Source organism: Raphanus sativus, chromosome 9, assembly GCF_000801105.2.
Source record: "Raphanus sativus cultivar WK10039 chromosome 9, ASM80110v3, whole genome shotgun sequence".
NCBI lineage: Eukaryota > Viridiplantae > Streptophyta > Magnoliopsida > Brassicales > Brassicaceae > Raphanus > Raphanus sativus.
In genome coordinates this window covers 5,155,452-5,177,065 of record NC_079519.1, presented here as the reverse complement: position 1 = coordinate 5,177,065, position 21,614 = coordinate 5,155,452, and the positions used below count along the sequence as shown (strand labels likewise).

Below are 21,614 nucleotides of genomic sequence, written 5' to 3'. Positions count from 1 at the left end.
AAGCGCTTTCATATGTTTAAACCGGAATGGGGAATGGCAAGCTTGATTAAGCTCTCGACTTTCATAGCGGTGGGAAATGGGTTCGTTTTCGACGGTGGACAAGATGTGTTTGGCATCGACGTGTTCATTACTCCATCTTTCAAGAAGTGGGAAGTTTTCTTTAGCGTAGAAAACATTCGTGCCCTATTTTCAGTTGGAAGCTCAACAAATTCTCTACCCTGATTGTAACTCTTATTACACTTCTGCTTTCGTTTTCTTCGGGAGGAAGAAACTGGCGAGTGGTGACCCTCTCTCTCCTTCTCTCTATAGAGATTTACTACACAACATGTTTAGGTTACGTGATGTGTGTGTGTGTGTGTGTTAAATAGTACGATGGATACTAAATTGGAAGCCAGCAACACTAAAACTGGCACTGCCAAACCGAAATGACTCACATCAACATGAATCAATAACCAAATGGCATGAGCACACCCAACCGTGAAAAGAAAAATTCACGCCAAAACAAAATCAACGACAGCAGCAAAAAGCCCAAGAGCATATACCTTCATCAACAACAAAAATTACAACCAACTGAAGCTTTCAGAACCAAACCGACTACCACACCCAAGATACAATAACCAACAACACAATATGTTGTATATGGATTACATCTCTTGAACAAATCTCATTAACTGAACTCGGCCAAATTGAAAAAGAGCTAGTCAAAAGAGTACGCCGACTTGGAAAAAAGAAGAAAAAATCAATTTATAAAATTTGTGGTTGGACAGCCTTCAGAAGTATTATTGTATGGGTTAAAGAGATGTATTACTCTGGACTTTAAAGCAAAACAGGCCCAAATATGTTAGAAACATCTTTCTTTCTTTTTTTTGGTAAAATTAAAAACATCTTTCAACTTCAAAAAAGTTACAAAATCCACGAAGTATGGTCATTTTTTGGTTGATCAAGATCGTATGTCATCTTTGGTTGCTTGCTTGTATTTGTAACTCTTCTGTAAAGTAATATATCAATTTGGGAAAAAAAAATCCACGAAGTATCTCCAAGAGCATCATACGAACACCTCAATTTGAGAGAATTCGTATTACTGGTATATTGCTTAGAATATTTAGATAAGGGATATAGGAATGTGTGTAGGCGACCATGTGACTGTTCCTCGACTTCAAAGCCGCATTTGTCTTTATTTGTTGGGTTATCAGAATTACACTACTCTTTAGAGACAGATAAGATAATTATTACCAGTATATTTAGTAAAACCCTTAGGGGTTAGTAACTTGAAGTAAGTTTCCACGTGCAACAAACAATACTATATTCTTAAGCGCGACAAAAAGAATGACAGTCACTCAACATATAATATATACACAGTTTAGATATTGTGGTGATGTTTATACAGTATATTTAGTGCATATGCTTATATAGCAGTTAATTTCTATGCATACATATCTTACTAAAAAGCCCAAAGGTGATGATTAAAGTTCCAGGTCCAAAGTTCACCTATGTTTAAAAGCTTATATACAATGAAAAGAGGTCGTGGTTTCTAAATTTCTAATTGATCTTCATATCGTATCTATAACATATCTAATCTTCTGATACGAAAAGAAAATTAAATAAAACCAAATTCTCGAAAGTAACCAAAACAAACAAACTACGGAGTACTAATGTTATTTTTTGAGAAATTAAAATAGTTAACTAAAAAGCCAGAAAATGAGAGAGAGAAAGACAAATGACAAAAAGCTCTCAAAGCTCTGTCTGGGCGACGGCCGACCCAACATCACCTAGTGGCAGGCACACACTATAATCTGCAACTATGGCCACTCGAAATGACATTCAAACCCTTTTGCGTTACTACGTCATCCTCTTACAGTGCGTTTGGAAAATATGATTTTTGGTCAAAAATGTTAAATGATTTTAATTCTCAAATTAGATACGGAAATCTTTTCGTGACGAGATTAACTAATTTATGACAACCTCGGCCATTTCAATCTCTCATGTAGTAGTATCACATTCTCACTCACTTGTTGAAAGTAAATCGCAGCAAAAAAAAAAATTGGTCAAAATCGCAGCAATTTAATTTAGGCAATTTTCAACTAATATCTATCTATTATTGGATTTGGTATCTATGTACAAAAGGTAAATACATTGTGAGACAGAACAGAGAATGAACACCGAGTTGGAAACTTCTGAAAACGTTTCTGTTGAGTTTGTAATAAAAGGGAAGTGACACGGCATAGTCTTCTTCTCTTTTGTCTTTATTCTCTCTTTTTTTCTCAACCATTTCGTTTACTTTTTTTAACCCAAAAAATGTAAAAACAAAAGGTTTAGCATAAGGCTAAAAACATTTAATACAAGAAGAATAATAGTAACAGTTTTATTAATTGGAGATCTGTAGAAACTGTAGCGGCAGCTAGAGCCGTCTCATATATAGATGTCTGGTTTTTACCTCAGGCGTGCCATGAATCGAGGGCCTCTTTCTTCTCTTCTAATTATTACGCCTTCCCGCATTTACCATAATTAAGAAAGACATTTACCAATTAGTAACAAATTTTAGTTAGGTACTTTGAAAAGAATCGTCAATCAACATCTAATCTAAGTTCTTGACATTTTACCAAAAAAAAAAAAACATCTAATCTAAGTGGTACGTAATGATTCCGAGAAGAAACAAAAAAAAAGGAATGCACAATACCAACGAATCTTGTAAGATTCCACAAACGCAGTGAAGAGGAATCTTGACCAAGAACGTACGCATGCACCAAGTGCATGCGTCCACACCAAATATCTTCAAGTGCTCCAACAATCTTTCTGCATTTAATCGAGTGTTTTGTTGAATCCAAACTCCTCTATTGTCACATGATTATAGTATAATTCACGCCTTTTAAATCAAAAATATAATAGTTTATAATATTCCATAAAATTGTATTCGGAAAAATCCAAATTTTCCCAGACAAGTAGTCCCTTTCTCCAACGTTTGTGTAAAACCGGCTTTACGGTTTTTCGTTCTGTTGATCACATTTTTAAAGCATGGCAAACGAAAATAGATATGTCAAGTAAACTTAATTAATTTGTAAAATGGGAACTATTTAATTTTATTTTTGAGCTAGACACTTTTTGGCTTTTTTGGCATGCACATAGAGAGATCAATTACTTGAAATTTGAGTCTTCCATTTCTTAACGTTTTAGTTCACTTAAAGAAGCAACGCTTTTACAAATTTCCTAGCAACCTACCAAAAATAAAACAGGAATTAATGTTATTAAAATTAAGAAAAGGTAAACTTGCGAGGCTATAACTACTTCAATCTTCTTCCTTTCTTCAAGAGCTTCTTTCTCCAAATTGTCTTTTAGAAGCTTCTCCTAAAACTGCAGTGGGTTTTCAACAAAAGGGGCATTGTCCTTTACACTTGCACATTCCATAACCTCCCCACAAAAGATTAAAAAGGGTTACTTTGTATTTTTCATACTTGGTAATATCTCATCATATCCCCAAGAGAATGTAGTAGAGAAGCGTTATAGGCAAGGCAATCAGCATTCCAAATATAACACTGCAACCAAAAGAAAAAACACACGTTAACACAAAAACCAGAGTCATAATCCAAAGCAACACAGATGTAATATAAAAGCTAAACAAATACTACAAAATAGAATAAACTTACGCAGTGCTAAGAATGGAAGGATGCACATTGTACTCCTTCGCGAACACAAACGGTACAATCCCTTGTGGCAAAGCTGCCTGTTTTTTTTCAAAATAATTTTCAGAACTTATATAAATGAGGCACAAAGCCATTCGAACAAAGACAAATACTACATAAAAACATATGAATTAATTTATATATTTAACCTTTGCATATAAATTATTATCTAAGAAATACCTGAATGATGGCGACGCGAAGGAGAACGCCACGGAGGCCGACGGCAAAGGAAGCAACAACCATGACAGCAGGTCCGACGAGAAATCTCATACCGGCCGCAAATGCTGCTTTTCTGTTTCCACACGCTATTATTCTAGGGTTTAACGCCATGAACAACCCTTCACACATTTAATAAAACGCCATAAATTAAAGGATGTTTTGCCTTTTGTTTTGTTTAATTTTATGTTCTATACTTTAGTAGATAAACTGCAAAAGAGTGTTATAAAAATAATCATTACACTCACTATTACACCTAACATCATCATCTTATAGTATTCATTTTCATAAAAGTTATGATTCAAAGACAATATTCTACTAATCAATTGATGGAGACAAGATTGAAACATAGTTCCCTCTGGCCAAGAGAGACATGTTATGATGAAAAGCAGAGAACTGTGAAGCATGCTTTCTGCTGTGAAGCCAGTTTGTTTGCTTTTTCTATACAAACATGTTTTTTAGTAGTTATGAAAGTAAAAGGTAGAGAGAGAGAATTATGCATTCACATGATTTACTTTTTAAAATAATTTTTTAAAAGAATGAAGGCCAGAGTAAAGAGAATAATTGACTGTTTTATGGTAAGTATAATACTATAATAAATGTAAAGAGAGTAAAATTTAAAACTGACCAAGACTGAACATAGCCATGCCTAGACCTGCATCTGAGAGTATGGAGATAGACTTTGCTATAATAGCTGGCATTTCAATGTTCCACCTGCACAAGACCAAATAAATTTAATTCCAAAGATCTTTCTCAAATCTTTTCTTTACTACAAATACAATCCAAAGACTGGCCTGACAAACCATTTTCTTCTTATCAAGAAAGTTTATTAAATGTCAAAAATATAAACGTTATACTATTTGTTAAGAAAAGAGGACGTACTTGAAGGAAATGAGGGACCAGGTGATACCGAGTAAACTGGAGTAAGAGTTGGGGTTACGGATGAGTTTCCTCCAAACCATTATGAGTATAAGTCTTGTCATCACACTTGTTGGTGGCATAACCTTTGGCTGCTGTTGCGACTTGTTGCTAATGTTATTACCACCGTCTGTGGCTAGAACTTTGCTATCATCATCTTTATTACCGAAACTAAACTCTTCCCTGTCCACATGTTGGTTGTCTGAAATAGATTAAGCATCTCACAGTTAAAGACAACATTAATCAAACTCCAAAACTAGACTTAATACATGAACAGAAGACTTTACTAACAACTTAGAATTAGAACCAATTAGATCCAAGAGAATTTATGGGGGCTTCTTTTGTAAATAAATAAATTTAGGGTTGCGCAAAGTAAAACAGTAAAGTTGTTGAGGGACCAATACCGTTACTATTCCCCTGGGGTACAGAGATCTTAACGTCCTTGTGATGATCGTTCGCAGCGGCGGCGTAATCAGCATGGTGGTTAGCTCCTCCGCCGAAAACGTCCGACACCGGCGAAGCGCTCGAGCTCCAAACAAACATATGGAGATCTCTCCCGTTACCATCCTGCCCATTCCCTCTCTTCCCACCGACCACCGGAGCGCTCCCCTTCGCCGCCGTAGCTCCGCCGCCGGTCTGAGGCGAAAACATTCCCGGATTCGGCGCCGGATAATGCGCACCACCACTTCCTCCGGACTGGTAATGAACCCTTCCAGCTCCGCCGGCCGCCGGTTTACCCCCGCCGTCTTCCTCGTAGTTCGACGGCCGAGGAGTGGGTCCCTTGGAACCGAACACAGCTTCTCCGGGACCAAAGTTCGAGTTCCGACCACCACCACCACCACCAGCACCCATCATGGAGTAAAAATCAGTATGGTTGAAACTCGAGCCACGTGGCGTCGGATTTCTAGAGCTCTGCAGCGAATAGATCTCCGCGTTGGTTAGGTTCGAAGGCCGAGGAGTCGCCGATAGCCCCTGAGACCTCCTCGAGTAGATATCAGACCTCGAGGCGTTAGAGCGACGGACGGTGACGTGGAGCTTCCCGTCCTCTTTAATCTCCGCTTCGGTCTCAAGCGGCTGCCGACCGTCCAGAGACATGATGTCGGAATCTACGTGGATGGAGACAATAGAGCCAGCCGTGTCGGGGAACTGCTCGGAGATCAAGAGCTTCGCGCCGCGGTACTCGAAGAGGAAGAGCATGAGAGTGTACCATATGATGCACTGGAGGACGACGATCTGGACCATGAGCTCGCCGGAGAACTCGCCGTACATGCCCTTGAGGAGGGGTATCCCCATGACGAGTGTGTTGGGGAGGGTGGTGAGGGAGAAGAGCGTGATGGTCCAGTCGAGGGAGCCGCTGCGGCTGAGCTTGCACCAGAGGAAGAGGAGGCAGAGGACGATGATTTTCTGGAGGGAGTCGGCGGCGAGGAAGCGGAGGTTCATGGCGTAGGGGTTGTTGGCGGCGATGAAGTGGAAGGAGAGGAGAGGGACGGCGAAGAGAGCGACGAAACGGTTGATGCCGGAGCATTGGTCAGGCGTGAAGATTTTCCACCATTTGACGGAGCCGTAGGCGAGGACCATGGCTACGTATAACGGAACCATCGCCGTCATGACGTGGTAGAAGTCCGTCGCCGTTATCATTGTGTTTGTCTTGAGAGAGAGAGAAGAAGGTGTGAGTTGAGTTTGTAGAGAGAAGCAGTGGAGAGTGGGAAAAAGGAGTAAAAGGGTGTGTTAAGAAGAGATCACATTTCCCTTCTTATATTCTCTTTTGATTTTTTATTTTTCGTTGAAAATATCACATTTGTACAAAATATTCTTTTGAAATTCTCTTTATTTTTTGTCGACATTCGATAATGGTTATACTTTTGTCTAATTTTATCTTTTAACAAGCCTTCATTAATGAGAGAGATATGAAAATAATTATTCAGATAGCTGGAGTAAGTCGAGTACGAAAAAATATTATTATGATGGGTTTATTTTATATGACTGGTTTTGTTATGTTTTTCTTTGAATTTTCTACTTTTATTAAGAGATTTGTTTTTCTACTTTTATGCATATAAATAAAATTATATTTTTAAAATTCCGTACAAAAGCAATCGGTTGATATAATTTGGAGTGCTGATATTTGAGGAAACACAATATTCCATCAACAGTGTGCTATGCTCTTCATATTTTTATCACCATCTCATACAAACCCAACTCTTTTTTTTTCAGCTTTTTATTTTCCCTATGTATTCAACTTTTGTTTCAAGGACGTAGTAAATATATAGTTATAATTTAATGACAGTTTCCTCATTGTGCCAAGAGACAAGCGGATCAAGGTCGATGCGTTTGTTCTTTAGCACGCTCGGCTAAAACAAGCCTTCTGATTGTAATCAAATCAAGTAATACCACTAAGAAACCGATGATGAATAAGAAAGGTTCGTGTTTGATATGAAATATTTTAGCTTTAAATACAAACAAACTAATGATCTTTCCATTGACATATCATTACACTTTTACTATAAAAATTAGCTATGCATATAATAGAATACTAAAAATTCCAAAATATTTAACTTAAATAATGACTTCCAAACACAAAATGTATATCCAAATTAACAAACATTGATTTAAGACGGATTACAAATTGATGTTAGTGTAAACACTCATAATTTGATATACAATTACGAATTAATACAAATATTTTAAATTATTAGACGATCTCGAATCAAAACCTATTTTTTATTTTATAATTCCCACAAAAATAGAATAACTCTATTTTAGAGTAAGTTTTACTCAAATGATTTACTGTATAATAAAATAAAAATAGATTTATTCTATAATATAGTCAATCATTAATCATTAGAACAAAATTTACTCTAAAATAAAGCTATTCTATTTTTATGAGAATTATAGAAATAGAATAGTGAACCATTAGAGCAAAAATAGAATAACTCTATTTTAGAGTAAGTTTTGTTCTAATGGTTCACTGTATAATAAATTAAAAAATAAAGTTATTCTATAATATAGTGAACCATTAGAACAAAACTTACTCTAAAATAGAACTATTCTATTTTTGTGAGAATTATAAAATAAAAAATAAGTACGGTCGGAGATTTCTTTACTCCAATTAAAACCGTCAAAAAGTTTGTGTATAATCAGACATTTTAACCACGTAGATTAACGAATACATGTATTCATAGATATGGTAGTTGAATTTATAGCGTTTTATCGAGCTTAAAGGTCTTAGTGATCAAACCTCCAAGATTTGTTATTTTTCAACCGAATTTTCTCTTATTTTGAATGTCAGATATTCCTTCCATAGTAGATTTTATGTATCATGTCTACTAGTACATATACAATATAGTCAATTACAAATTTACCCGAAACAACGGCTATTTTCTGGTTAGGATTAGTTAACAATACAATTGTATAACCATTAATTAAGAAACAACGGCTAAGACCATCTCCAATAGTTTACACTATTTTAGAGTAGATTTCATTCTAAAATAGTGTCATTCTAAATAGAGTAGAGTTTTTCTCCAATGGTTTACTCTATATTTGACACTAAAAATAATATTTTTAAATATATTCTTTTCTAATTTTATGACTAATAGCTTTTACTTATAAAACTTACAAATTGATCCATTACATTTTATTTTTCACAAAATTTTCATAAATTATATATCTATATCAAACATTTATTATATTAATAATTACATTACATTATACTAATAGCATAATACATTTTAACTTAAACATCTCCATTAGTGTATGTTTCTCATAAATGATCATTAACGAATTTCAGATTGTGAAATAATTTTTTTATCTAATAAAATTATTTTTATTTTAGTGCTTATTTTCTTTTGCTAATAATAATAAAATTTAAACGTTTATATATACATATATATATATATATATATATATATATATATATATATATATATATATATATTGTTTTAAACATAATTATGTGTTGTTAGCATAATAAAATAAAATAAATAGTTATAAACTAAAATGTTGAAAAATAAAAGGACTAAAGTATAAATAAAAAATTTCACTCTATAATAGAGTAAGAAATAGAATTACTCCAAATATAGAATAAGAAATAGAGTTGCACTATTTTAGAATGAGATATAGAGTGAGATTGGAGAAGATTTTACTCTATAATAGAGTTTAGTGTGAGAAATAGAGTGGGTTGGAGATCCTCTAAGTTACCAAAAAAAGAAACAACGGCTATTTTTCTGGATAGGAATTTTGATAACAAATCGAATACCGATAATGTGTGGGACTGCTCAGCCTTAATAGTCTATCCATTGAAGTGGAATAAATCTATAGAAAGTTATAAAAGCGAAAGAAACACAAATGTTGAGAGAGAGAGAGTCAGAAGAGCATGCGTCTAAGAAGTTAATGATGGGGTAAAGGTTAAACTGGAACTAAAAGTTAGAGGCAGGACACTTGACAGCTTCATTTTAGAACTAAACTAAAAGTTAGGGGATGTTTTAAGATATGAACAAATAATAAGAAGTCTGGTATACAATTTCGAAAGTTTGCCCCGACCAAAAGAAAAACATCAGATGGAAAAACGCATATGTAAGATGCTTTCCCAAAAACAAAAAAACCATTTTTAAAATATAATTTTCACGGTTTTGGGTTCTCTAAAAGGCTGAACATAAAAAAGAATATATAGAAATATAACAGAGAATATTAAAAAGGATTCTGAAAGTTTTACCAACTTTTTCTACTTCGTTTCTAAAAAAATATTGTGTTCCTCAAAAGCTGCTAAGCTGCAATAAAGTAATCTTTTTCCATCTCTTTTCTTCTTTACCTTCGTTAAAAGAAAAAGATTTTTTTTGATCAAAAAGAAAAAGAATATACGAAGTAGAATATATCTTTTGTCCTCACGATAACGTGATGATTCCTTTAAACTAAACACCAATCACTAAAATTCGTGCCGTCTTGCCTTGGGCAGAGACATGTCAAACCCAATGGTTCGCAACTTGACACACAACTACAGAGAGGAATTACATCACCAAACCGAACCATCATCTTCTAAGGCTTATGTATTACAATGGGCTTTTTAGCCCATTAATTCAAAGACCAGTAGGATAATTCGCAATATTATTTTTCTCACTATTTGTTACAACTGCCGCTACAAGGTTTGACTTGGTTTGGTTTACACTCCCTCTATATCCCATGATGGGCATCAAAAGAGCTTTGATGGACATTTTGTCGTTACTGTGGTTCGTTTGATCAAAAAAAAAATGTTACCGTGGTTCGAAAATTTTAAACAAAAGTGAAGAGTATAAATTTCAGAATATAAAAGATTTACCGAAAACTCATTATTTTAAAAGGGGTTAACCTCGAATTTTGAAAAAAAATCAAAAATAAGAAAATCTAGTTTTAGTATATAGTTTCTTAGTGCAGTGACATAAGATGATGGTCAAAGAGGTTTAGAACCCTTGTTGTTTCCGTTTCTCTAGATAATAAAAATGTTATAATGATAATTCCACTATTCTATGTTGTATATGAAATTTTACCAAACTAAATATTAAAAAAATAGAATGATTCTTATATACCATGAAATATAGTTAAGTATACATTAATTCAAATGTCGAATTTGGTTTGAAATTTTTGAACAAAAGTGAAGTGTATAAACTTAAGTATATAGAATATTTACCAAAAACTCATTACCCACGGATTTTAAAAAAATTTCAAAATATGAAAATCTTGTTTTATTGTATTGTTTCATCAAACACTAACATAAAATGATGGTCAAAGAGTTTAGAACCTTTGCTGTCTCTGTTTTTCTAGATAATAAAGATTTTATAATGGTAATTTCACTATTCTATGCAGTATATGTAATTTAACCAAACTAGATTTTTAAAAATTAGAATAATTCCTATATACCATGAGAGATAGTTTAGAATACATTAATTCAAATGTATATTATGGTTTGAAATTTTTAAACTAAAGTGAAGAGTATAAACTTCAGTAAATAGAGCATTTACCAAAACACATTATTTTAAAGGGATTAACCCACAGATTTTGAAAAAAATTCAAAAGTATGAAAATCTTGTTTTAGTGTATAGTTTCTTAGAGCACTGACATAAGATGATGGTCAAAAAGGTTTAGAAGCTTTGTTGTCTCCGTTTCTCTAGATAATAAAGATATTATAATGGTAATTTCAATAATCTAGACAGTATATGAAATTTTACCAAATTAAATACCAAAAAATTAAAATGATTCCTATATACCATGAAAGATAGTTATAATACATTAATTCAAATTTCGACTGTGGTCTGAATTTTTTTAAACAAAAGTAAAGAGTATAAAATTCAATATATAGAGGATTTACCGAAAACACATTATTTTTAAAAGAGCTTAACCCTTGGATTTTGAAAAAAAATTCAAAAATATGAAAATCTAGTTTTAGTGTATAGTTTCTTAGAGCACTGACATAAGATGATGGTCAAAGAGGTTTAGAAGCTTTGTTGTCTCCGTTTCTCTAGATAATAAAGATTTTTATAACGGTAATTCCACTACTCTAGGCAGTACATGAAATTTTATCAAACTAAATATTAAAAAATAAGAATGATTCCTATATACTATTAAAGATAGTTTAGAAAATATTAATTCAAATATAGAATGTGGTTTGAAATTTTTAAACAAAAATGAAGAGTGCAAACTTCAGTATATAGACGACTTACCAAAAATTCATTATTTTAAAAGGGGTTAACCCACGAATTTTGAATTTTTTTTCAAAAATATGAAAATCTGGTTTTAGTGTATAATTTCTTAGAACACTGACATAATATGATGGTCAAAGAGATTTAGAATCATTTTTGTCTCCATTTCTCTAGATAATGAAGATTTGATAATGGTAATTTCATTATTTTAGGCACTATATGTAATTTTACCAAACTAGATATTTAAATATTATAATGATTCCTATATACCATGAAAGATAGTTTAGAATACATTAATTCAAATGTCGAATATAGTTTAAATTTTTTAAACAAAAGTGAAGAGTATAAACTTTAGTATATATAGTATTTACCGAAAACTAATTATTTTAGAAGGGGGTTAGGTTAACCCACGTATTTTGGAAAATTTTCAAAAATATGAAAATCTTGTTTTATTGTATTGTTTCATCGAGCACTAACATAAGATACTGGTCAAAGAGTTTAGAACCTCTGTTGTCTCCGTTTCTCTAGATAATGAAGATTTTATAATGATAATTCCACTAATATATGCAGTATATGAAATTTTAGTAAACTACATATTAAAAAAATAGAATGATTCCTATATACCATTAAAGATAGTTTAGAATACATTAATTCAAATGTAGAATGTATTTTGAAAAAAATAGAATGATTTCTATACACACGGATTTTTGAAAAATTTCAAAAATATGAATATATGGTTTTATTGTATTGTTTCATCGAGCACTAACGTAAGATGAATGTCAAAGAGTTTAGAACCTCTGTTGTCTTTATTTCTCTAGATAATGAAGATTTTATAATGCTAGTTCCACTAATCTAGACAGTATATGAAATTTTACTAAACTAAATATTAAAAAATTAGAATGATTTCTTTATACCATGACATATAGTTTAGAATACATTAATTCAAATGTAGAATGTATTTTGAAAATTTTAAACAAAAGTGAAGAATATAAACTTCATTATATAGAGTATTTGCCGAAAACTCATTATTTTAGAAGGGGTTAAACCAACGGATTTTGAATTTTTTTTAAAATATGAAAATCTGGTTTTAGTGTATAGTTTCTTAGAGCACTGACATAATATGATGGGCAAAGAAGTTTAGAACCTTTGTTGTCTCTATTTCTCTAGATAATGAAGATTTTATAATCGTAATTCCACTATTCTATGCAGTATATGTAATTTACCAAACTAGATATTTAAAAATTAGAATGATTCCTATATACCATGAAATATAGTTTTGAATACATTAATTCAAATGTCGAATGTGGTTTTGAATTTTTTTAAACAAAAGTGAAGAGTATAAACATTAGTATATAGAGCATTTATCGAAAACTCATTATTTTAGAAGGGGTTAACCCACAGATTTTGGAAATATTTCAAAAATATGAAAATTTTGTTTTATTGTATTGTTTCATCGAGCGCTAACATGAGATGATTGTCAAAAAGTTTAGAACCTCTGTTGTCTTTGTTTCTTTAGATAATGAAGATTTTATAATGCTAATTCCACTAATCAAGGCAATATATGAAATTTTAGTAAACTAAATATTAAAAAATTAGAATGATTCCTATATACCATAAAAGATAGTTTAGAATATATTAATTCAAATGTATAATGTGGTTTGAAATTTTCAAACTAAAGTGAAGAATATAAACTTCAGTATATAGAGCATTTACAGAAAACTCATTATTTTAGAAGGGGTTAATCCACGGATTTTGGAAAAATTTCAAAAATATGAAAATCTGGTTTTATTGAATTTTTTCATCGATCACTAACATAAGATCATGGTCAAAGAGTATAGAAACTCGTTTCTCTAGACAATGTAGATTTTATAATGCTAATTCTACTAATCTAGATAGTATATGAAATTTTACTAAACTACATATTAAAAAATTAGAATGATTCCTATATACCATAAAAGATAGTTTATAATACATTAATCCAAATGTAGAATGTGGTATGAAATTTTTTAAAAAAGTGAAGAGTATAAACTTCGGTATATAGAGGATTTACCGAAAACTCATAATTTTAAAAGGGGTTAACCAACGGATTTTGATTTTTTTTTAAATATGAAAATCTGGTTTTAGTGTATAATTTCTTAGAGCACTGACATAATATGATGGGCAAAGAGGTTTAGAACCTTTGTTTGTCTCTGTTTCTCTAGATAATAAAAATTTTATAATGCTAATTCCAATAATCTAGACAGTATATGAAATTTTACTAAACTAAATATTAAAAAATAAGAATGATTTCTGTATACCATAAAAGATAGTTTAGAATACATAAGGATGATCAGTATTTGATTGTAAAGCTACGTACAAGCGAACAAACTATAATTTCGGTTTCAGATCAGATACCTTTTTCTTCTGTTGAAACATATATTCCAACGTCATTCAGTTGAACACTGTTTATAGTATAAACATAATTATACCATGAAGCCAAAATGGCAAACACATAATAAATTACCAAGATAATCGATTCGTAATCTCTCTTTATCTAATAATAATAATGTATCATCGCGCGTGTTTCCATTTCATTTATGAAGTTTGAATTGCGCCAATCTGCGAATCGTTCTTGTGTATTTACTTAGTTTTAAATCGATCAACTGATCACATATCTCTTCAAGCACCGTAAACAACCACATTGAAAATTTGCTTTATGATATCCAAGTGCTCATGCAGATTGCATTGCCCAAATCAAGCCAGTATACATTAGCTCTTCATTTGCAATTTAAAACCAGTAATTCTGACTAGTGTTTCTTATATAGTAATACATACTGGAGTATAATTAACGTTGGTACATGCTCTCAGAATACAAGATTAATAACACAAAATACAACTGTTTAGTCAAGAAATCAATTACTTTTCCAACGAAGACTAGAAAACAGATTATAAGGAAATGATATCATTGGATACTTGCACTAAACCAGGTGATAATCTTCACTCAAACTGCATGAATCTAGATTCAGAATATTAAGATTTGATTACTAGTTTTGATAGTCTTTGATCCCGTAACCTTTCCACTAATTTCAGAAACAAAATCCATATATTTGACCCCCCAAAATCATCAGAAATTGAATTTATCTATATATAAATACATACTAGATTTTGACCCGCGCTTTGAAAGCGCGGGATTTAACATTTTGTTATAATTTAAAAATGATATAAATATCAAATTACATAAATACTTTCGTTGTTATTATATTGTATTCACAGTATATATTGTCTATTTTATAATGTGTTTTTATTTACTCTATATCGGTCTTAGTGGGTTGGCATTGCTTTTGATCATGCTCATCTACCTTTTACAATATATTAATATCAGAATTTAAACGTAATGCTTAATTGTATAAATATTTATTGTATTTTATTGTAAAATAACAATTAAAATTTTATAAACACATGATAATCTATAATAATAGAAGCTCTCAAAATTTATATTTGAATTTTTTAAATACACATGTAAATTCTATATATTGGTTAACAAATATATTTTAAAAAGGAGGGATTATCTATGAGAAAAAGACAAAAATAGCACAAAACCAAGTTTTTGTCACAAAAATAGCATCACAAGAAGAAAAATGACTAAAATAAGTTTTATTGAAGAGTAAATATGCATTTATAACCCTTGGATTAACTAATTTACGACTTAGGGTTTAGAGTTAAGTGGTGGGGTTTTAGTAATGTGTTCAAATATTTAAAAATAAAAAATAAATATTAAAATTTTCAAAACAAAAATGTGCTATTTTCGTCATTTTATTTTTTGAGTGTTATTTTTGTGACAAAAACTTAAAAATGTTATTTTAGAGATTTGCCCGTTATCTATTCTTAAATATTTAAAATGACTTCAATTTTTTATGATGTGTTTTAACATTATTTAATTGGTAGTTGAAAAAATTATTTAATAGTTGTTTATATGTTTTGGATGACCAATATTTTAAAAATGTAAATGTTGTGAAAAAGTTTTTTTTTTTGCAAATTTAAATCGGACTTAAAACCCATGTAGTAAATGTTTAATATGAAAAGAGATTACTCAGCATATTGGGCTCAATACGAATCTGATGTTTACGTAACTTAACCCACAACTATGTTCCTTATTGCACTGGATTTGCTTTTAATTCGTTTGATTGTTTTTTTTTTGTAAATTAATTCGTTTGATTGTTAACGTCCAATTAATTTGTATGATTGTTGGCCAAGTTTATATTGTCAATTAATTATGTGGTAAATGAGAGATTTGATGTGTATATTGTATTTTCCATAGATTGTGTGATATTGTTAATATTCGTTACATAGTCGATATGGTATTGTTAGCGATATACCTTTAGTATTAGCTAGGTAATCCTCTTTTGGTGATAACGTAAATACAATTAATTGATTGGTTTATTATAAACTAAAAATACTAATGGTAATCTTTTTAAAATTATATAAAACTACACTTTAACAATTCACATATCTGTAACCATTACTTATATTGCACGAAGTTATGAGTCATTATCATTGTTAAATTCGTAGTAGTTTTCGTTATATATTAGGGGTAGCCGGGTAGGGTTTGAATAATTGCTGATTTTGTTTTTAGGGTATTGGGTTTTCATAGTTAATATTATTGGGTTTTAGTAAAAACAGTGATAATTTTAAAAGGATTGTTCGTTGGAGTTTTGTCTTCAATAGTGGAGATGGACCTTTATTAAAATCCGTAATTTCTGAGAATGGTTATAAAATAAGAAGATGTCATTGGTCGAAAGTTATATGGCGTGAATAATAATAAAAAACTAGATTCTGACCCGCCCTTTAAAGGGCGGGTATTTGTTTTAATTTAATTCCCATATTTGTGTTTTTTTGTGATTATATTTTGTATTTTTTGTAATCATATTTATGTGTAAATCTTAATCAAAATATATTTTTATTAAATAACAGCAATTTAAAAAATTGATTCAGTATACACTCGGTTAGGACTGGATTGCCGGGGATTGCCGGTTGAACCCGTCAATCTGCGGGCTTTAATTTTGTTTTGGTCAAAAATATGACCCGCACAAGCCGCAAACAAATAATTTGTACCGGCACCCGTCCCATTTAATTTTGCGGTTATCCACGGGTTAAGAATAATTATTTTTTGTTTTATATTTTTTAAGAAATATAATTTTTATAAAATCTAGGCTGTAACCAATTATATCTCTGAATATTTAATTTTTTCTAAGATATATTTAATTTTCTCTCACATATCCGAACCTATAAATGTAGCTGCAAAAAATATACAAAATTCGAAATTTAGATTAGTATTATAAGGACTTCAATATATATAGACCTTTAAAATAAGAGTTTAAGTTCCACGATAGGAAGTTCGATATACAAAAAAATATGACATTCCTATTAACAATGTATAATATAGATTCTTAAATGATTTTATAAACGGTAGAACAAATCACCAACAAAAAACAATCGAGATTACAATTATAATCTGGGCTGTTGATAAATATTTTGATTTATGCTAAAATAATATATGACTAATAAAAAGCCCATTAAGATTCTGTTTTTTTTTCTGGGAACAAACAGATCAGTTTAATGATGAAGACTTTTTATTTATCTAAAAAAAAAGCAAAAATCCAGACCACCAGTAAAAGTATATCATTAAAATCTTAGGGTCAAGTGGTAAGAGATGCTGGTTTTACTCTGCAGTTTTTTGGTTCGACCTGTCTGTAAAATACTTTGGTTTTTTTTTTTACTTTTCATTTATTGAATGGCATAATGGTAATTTATTGATCATCATCCCCAATCTTTCTTTAGGGTTTGCGACTGTGCAAACCATTTTCATGGCGGCCACCAACTATAAATATGCAAATTGTTGAGTGATTTCGTCTTATTTATATCCCAAGTACATAGATTAGTTATCAAACATCTGATTTAAACACTCGAAACTCAAAAAATTGCTACTTCCGATTCGTGGCAAAATCACCACGGTTTAGCCATGTCGAGTGTCTCGCCGGCGCTTAATCTTAATCAGGTGTCTTAGCGGAGTTTTTGAACACCGGTTGTATCTATCAGTATCAAATTTTAATAGATCCGAGTGTATCTATCGGTATCAAATTTAATTAGATGGTTTAATAATGATTTAATGATATGGTTTAGTAACTTCAAAAACGATGTGTTTAAGACAGTGGCATTCAATCGTAATTATTTAGAAAAAGTCTGGGTCAAGTACAAAATGTACTTCAGTTTTAATAGAATAGATGTAAGAACAATACGTTACATTATCATTATCTAAAACCACTTAAGAACTGAAAAGCTGCATAACACATAAGAAAAATGAGTATTACCATATTTCTAGGCGTATCCACCGTCCTCGCCATTCTCTACGCCGTTCAAGCCACAGCAATAAGGGACCAAAATAAAGCGATGATGCAATGCGTAACAAAACTAATGCCATGTCGTGTGTATGTTAACTCCGGGGCTCCTCCGCCGCTGTGGTGTTGCAATCCGTTGAAAGAGATCGTGGAGAATGACGTGACATGTCTATGTGAAGCCTTCAAACATCCAGACATGATGGCACTCGTTCATCTCGACCAAGAGGCAGCTCTAAATCTAATCAGTTCATGTGGAGCTAGTTATGATGCGTCACGTTGTAACGGTGGTGAGTTCTATTTTCTTCGCGTAGCTCTTTATCATGTATGATTGTTTTATAGTGTAGACTTAAAAAAATTTGTCTCATAATTTAAACGTGCAGTTTAAGTAACTGACTCCTTTCTAATATGTTTGTGTTCTCACTGAAGTTTCTCCCTCTGCTGCGTCGACCGCGGGATCTACGACCAGCGGTAGTTCACTTACTTTTTTCATTATTTATGTAACGTAAATAACATTTAATTACTTTGGTCAACAATCTTGTCGTATAATTTGGAAGGTAATGTTTGAATAAAGAAAAAATCTCCACGTAGTATGTAACCAAAAATTATATTTTAAGTTGGAAATGACTTTCTTATTAAACTGGAAACTGTATAATAAAGTAATTGATGTGACATTTAATTGAAACAGGGAGCTCGTCCATCGTCACCTCCAAAAATGCAGCCCTAGCTATCAGTTTGTTGGGAGTAAGCTTCGTTTCTGCTTTCACAGGACTTTGATCGATTCTTCTTCAAAGCAATAATGAAATTTACGTTTTTGAATTGTTAGAGCATCATTAACCCTGGTTGTTTAAGGAGTGCTTAACAATTTTTTAATTAAAAAAAAAGGAAAGAGAAAGAGTAGAAGAGGATGAAAGTGCTTAATTAAGCGTTTGAAAGTGATGTTGCTTGAACTGTTTGTCAGTGAACAAGCTGCTAATTGGTTCTTTTTTTAATTTTTCTTTTTCAGATAAAAAAAGTTTTTTAAGCACCCCACTTAATAATTTAGGGTTAATGATGCTCTTAATGTCTCAAATTTCCATCAATTATGACCAAAGCATGTTAGTATGTACTATGTAGTCCTTTTTTCTGTAAGAGTTGTGTTAATGACATTGTCAATCGCCTCATAAGCTATATTCATATTTAAAAATGTGGTGTGTGATGCAACAAAAACAAGAATCACCATCAACTTCTAAAACTGGGATGCTATGTTATAATAAATTTACCAACCAGCTGTTCAAAAAAAAAATGTTATAACTGGTGAATAAGAGTAGCAACGAAAGTATTGAAAAATCAGGAAAGAAATATGACTAATTTGATGCTAAATTGATCCAACATACTAAAGTAAAAAGAAATTTCATCCACACTAGTCTAGTGATATGGTTCAATTTAAATCAATCAATCAAAAATAGTGTATGTTTTAATGTTACTAAATTTTGATCCGCTTTTAAAAGGGCGGATATATTTTTTTGTTTAACATTTTTTTTTTAAAGTTAATTTTTATATTTATGTTTTTATTTGTCTAATATTTTTTCTAAATGATTATTAAGAGATTTTAATAGTTGTATTAAAATAGTTTGACCGCACCTATATCAATATGTCATGTTTCTGTTTTAATGTTATTGATACGAAAAAAGTAAATGTAAGCTATTTTCCAAAAGCCATAAAAAAGTAAGCTATTTTACAAAAATAAATAATTGTTATAAATGTAATATTTTATTGGTTCGTAAATTTTATCGCATCCTAATTATTTCATATAAATTAGAGCATCTCCAACCATGATATCAAATTTGGTGTTGAAATTACACCAAGTTTGGAGATGACACCAAATATTACACCAAAAGTAATATTATATATTATTTTACATTTTAAGTTTTAATAATTTTTATTATTTGAAATTGATAAATAATTATTTTATCATACTTTGATATTATGTTTACTAATTTTTCGTGATTATATGTTAATAAAATTTATTTATATTTATATTTTTTGGTTTAAAAATATTATAAATGTATTTGTTTTATACAAAAACTATATTAAAAACATTAATTATGAAAAAGCACATAACAAAAAATATTTATTTTAATAAAGTTTGTATTATTTCGTAATATATTTTTAACTATATTATAAAATAAAATAAAATAAAAATTTTATTTTAAAGTTTGGTGAATTTAATAGTATTAAATATAACATAAATAAAATTATAATAAATATTTAAAAATAAAATAAATGATATAATCATTTATTGATTTCTTATTTTGAAATAAAATAAAATATAAAAGAAATGATATTTTATTTTTTATAACATAAAAATTATAATAATAATTTAGTGATTTCTTACTTGAAAATAAAATAAAAATATTTTAGTTATGTAAAAATAATTTAAAAATAAATAATAAAATATATTTATGTTTAGTTACAAATTCGAACTGATTAATAAAACAATTGAAACAAATTTGAACTGGTTAATAATAATAATTGAGTTATTCTATTCAATGAAACATAATAAAATATGTATATAAAATATCTAGTGAGACGAATAGTATTACACCAAATTTGGTGGGAATGGTGTCATTTTTAGTATCCCATTAAAGATAAAACTACACCAAAATTGGTGTATTGTTGTCCCATTGGAGTTGGCCTTAGTATCTTGCATAATTTGAGTTGATTACTCCAACAGACATAATTTTTTTTTTTTAACACTTTTAGGCACTTGCCACTTGAGAGGCACTTTCTCCCTCTCTTCCCCCTAGTGTTTTACATTACTATCCTTTTGTATTGGTTTAGAAATCGCAGACCTGAGTTAGTTTTCTAATACTACTTTATCACTCTCATCTATTTATTTATGTGATTATTTTAACATATTTAAAATATATAAATAAATAAATTTGTTATAAAAAATTATGTCTTTTTGTTCTCTACATTTTAAGATCCATTTTGGTATATTTTTGCAATTTAAATATGAAAAAAATTGTGGACATGGACACCGTAAATGTATACAAAAATGTACATGATTTAGTGTTGATTTGAGAAATGTGGTTTCATATTAACTAAATTAACCAAGATCGTATTTTGAGTCTTTGAACCTAATATGTCTATGAGTTACCGTGTTGAATCAAGTCTCTCTGATATGCATATGTGTATATGTATTTGTGGATGCTGAAAATGGTTGTCGTTTGTGGATGTGGACGAAAGTTCACTGTTACCAATGGTGGATGTAGATAATTGATAGAATATCAAGAAACTGTAGTTGTCAAGTTAAGAATTGACATATCTAACTAATAGAAAGTCCACAAACTGTTTCATTGAGTCATAACATTTTCTAAATCCAATCAACTAAACAAAATGTTCAATAAACAGATGAGGCTAATTTTATTAATCATGAGAAAGAGTTTATAGTCACAATCACAAACAAGAGTTTACAACTGAACGCGAAAGATCCCGTCTCTCCCTCAGTTATGATATTTGTCTATTGCAATCAAAGTTTCGAACTTTCAGAGTTTTTACTCAATCTTGTGTTACCCAGTCACCTTAACAAGATTACTTTCAATTATTTGTAGCCAAAATCTTTATCTTCCATCTATGACACAATGTTGTGGATAGAGTTTTGTGGACAAAATTCTCAAACCTGTAAAATTTTGTGTCCACAAAATTTCATGTTCAAAACTTTGTGGACAAGATTTTGTGGACAAAGTTTTGTGTTCACTTCTTAGCTGAACAGGTTGATGAAT

General features: G+C 30.7%; 2 protein-coding genes across 3 annotated transcripts; one reads left to right on the top strand and one right to left on the bottom strand.

Annotated features, from left to right (window-relative positions):
• Nucleotides 1–3,132: 3,132 nt before the first annotated feature.
• Nucleotides 3,133–6,548, bottom strand: LOC108828533 (auxin efflux carrier component 1). Of its 2 annotated transcripts, XM_018602260.2 has the most exons (7): nucleotides 5,216–6,548; nucleotides 4,776–5,013; nucleotides 4,522–4,607; nucleotides 3,858–4,015; nucleotides 3,642–3,718; nucleotides 3,450–3,530; nucleotides 3,133–3,348 (listed from the first exon to the last, which is right to left on the bottom strand). In XM_018602260.2, exons 1-6 carry the CDS (start codon nucleotides 6,447–6,449, stop codon nucleotides 3,464–3,466), a joined length of 1,860 nt encoding a protein of 619 aa, XP_018457762.2. In that variant the 5' UTR covers nucleotides 6,450–6,548; the 3' UTR covers nucleotides 3,133–3,348; nucleotides 3,450–3,463. The 2 variants fall into 2 exon arrangements, with proteins under 2 accessions (XP_018457762.2, XP_018457761.2); XM_018602259.2 differs by having other exon boundaries at nucleotides 3,133–3,530.
• Nucleotides 6,549–17,812: 11,264 nt separating this feature from the next.
• On the top strand, nucleotides 17,813–18,624 carry LOC108826821 (non-specific lipid transfer protein GPI-anchored 8-like). The gene is made up of 2 exons (XM_056994321.1): nucleotides 17,813–18,137; nucleotides 18,536–18,624. The coding sequence occupies exons 1-2, from the start codon at nucleotides 17,813–17,815 to the stop codon at nucleotides 18,622–18,624; spliced, it is 414 nt and encodes a 137-aa protein (XP_056850301.1).
• Nucleotides 18,625–21,614: the final 2,990 nt, after the last annotated feature.

What these genes read in the sequence shown, in the direction of transcription:
- LOC108828533 (XM_018602259.2), bottom strand. Translation starts at nt 6,449, where the DNA reads ATGATAACGGCGACGGACTTCTACCACGTCATGACGGCGATGGTTCCG. An exon ending in CATGGCTATGTTCAGTCTTG is followed by an intron (nt 4,016 to 4,521) that starts GTCAGTTTTAAA and finishes AAATGTGTGAAG; the next exon opens with GGTTGTTCATGGCGTTAAAC. An exon ending in TTCGCGTCGCCATCATTCAG is followed by an intron (nt 3,719 to 3,857) that starts GTATTTCTTAGA and finishes GAAAAAAAACAG; the next exon opens with GCAGCTTTGCCACAAGGGAT.
- LOC108826821 (XM_056994321.1), top strand. Translation starts at nt 17,813, where the DNA reads ATGAGTATTACCATATTTCTAGGCGTATCCACCGTCCTCGCCATTCTC. An exon ending in TGCGTCACGTTGTAACGGTG is followed by an intron (nt 18,138 to 18,535) that starts GTGAGTTCTATT and finishes TAATTGAAACAG; the next exon opens with GGAGCTCGTCCATCGTCACC.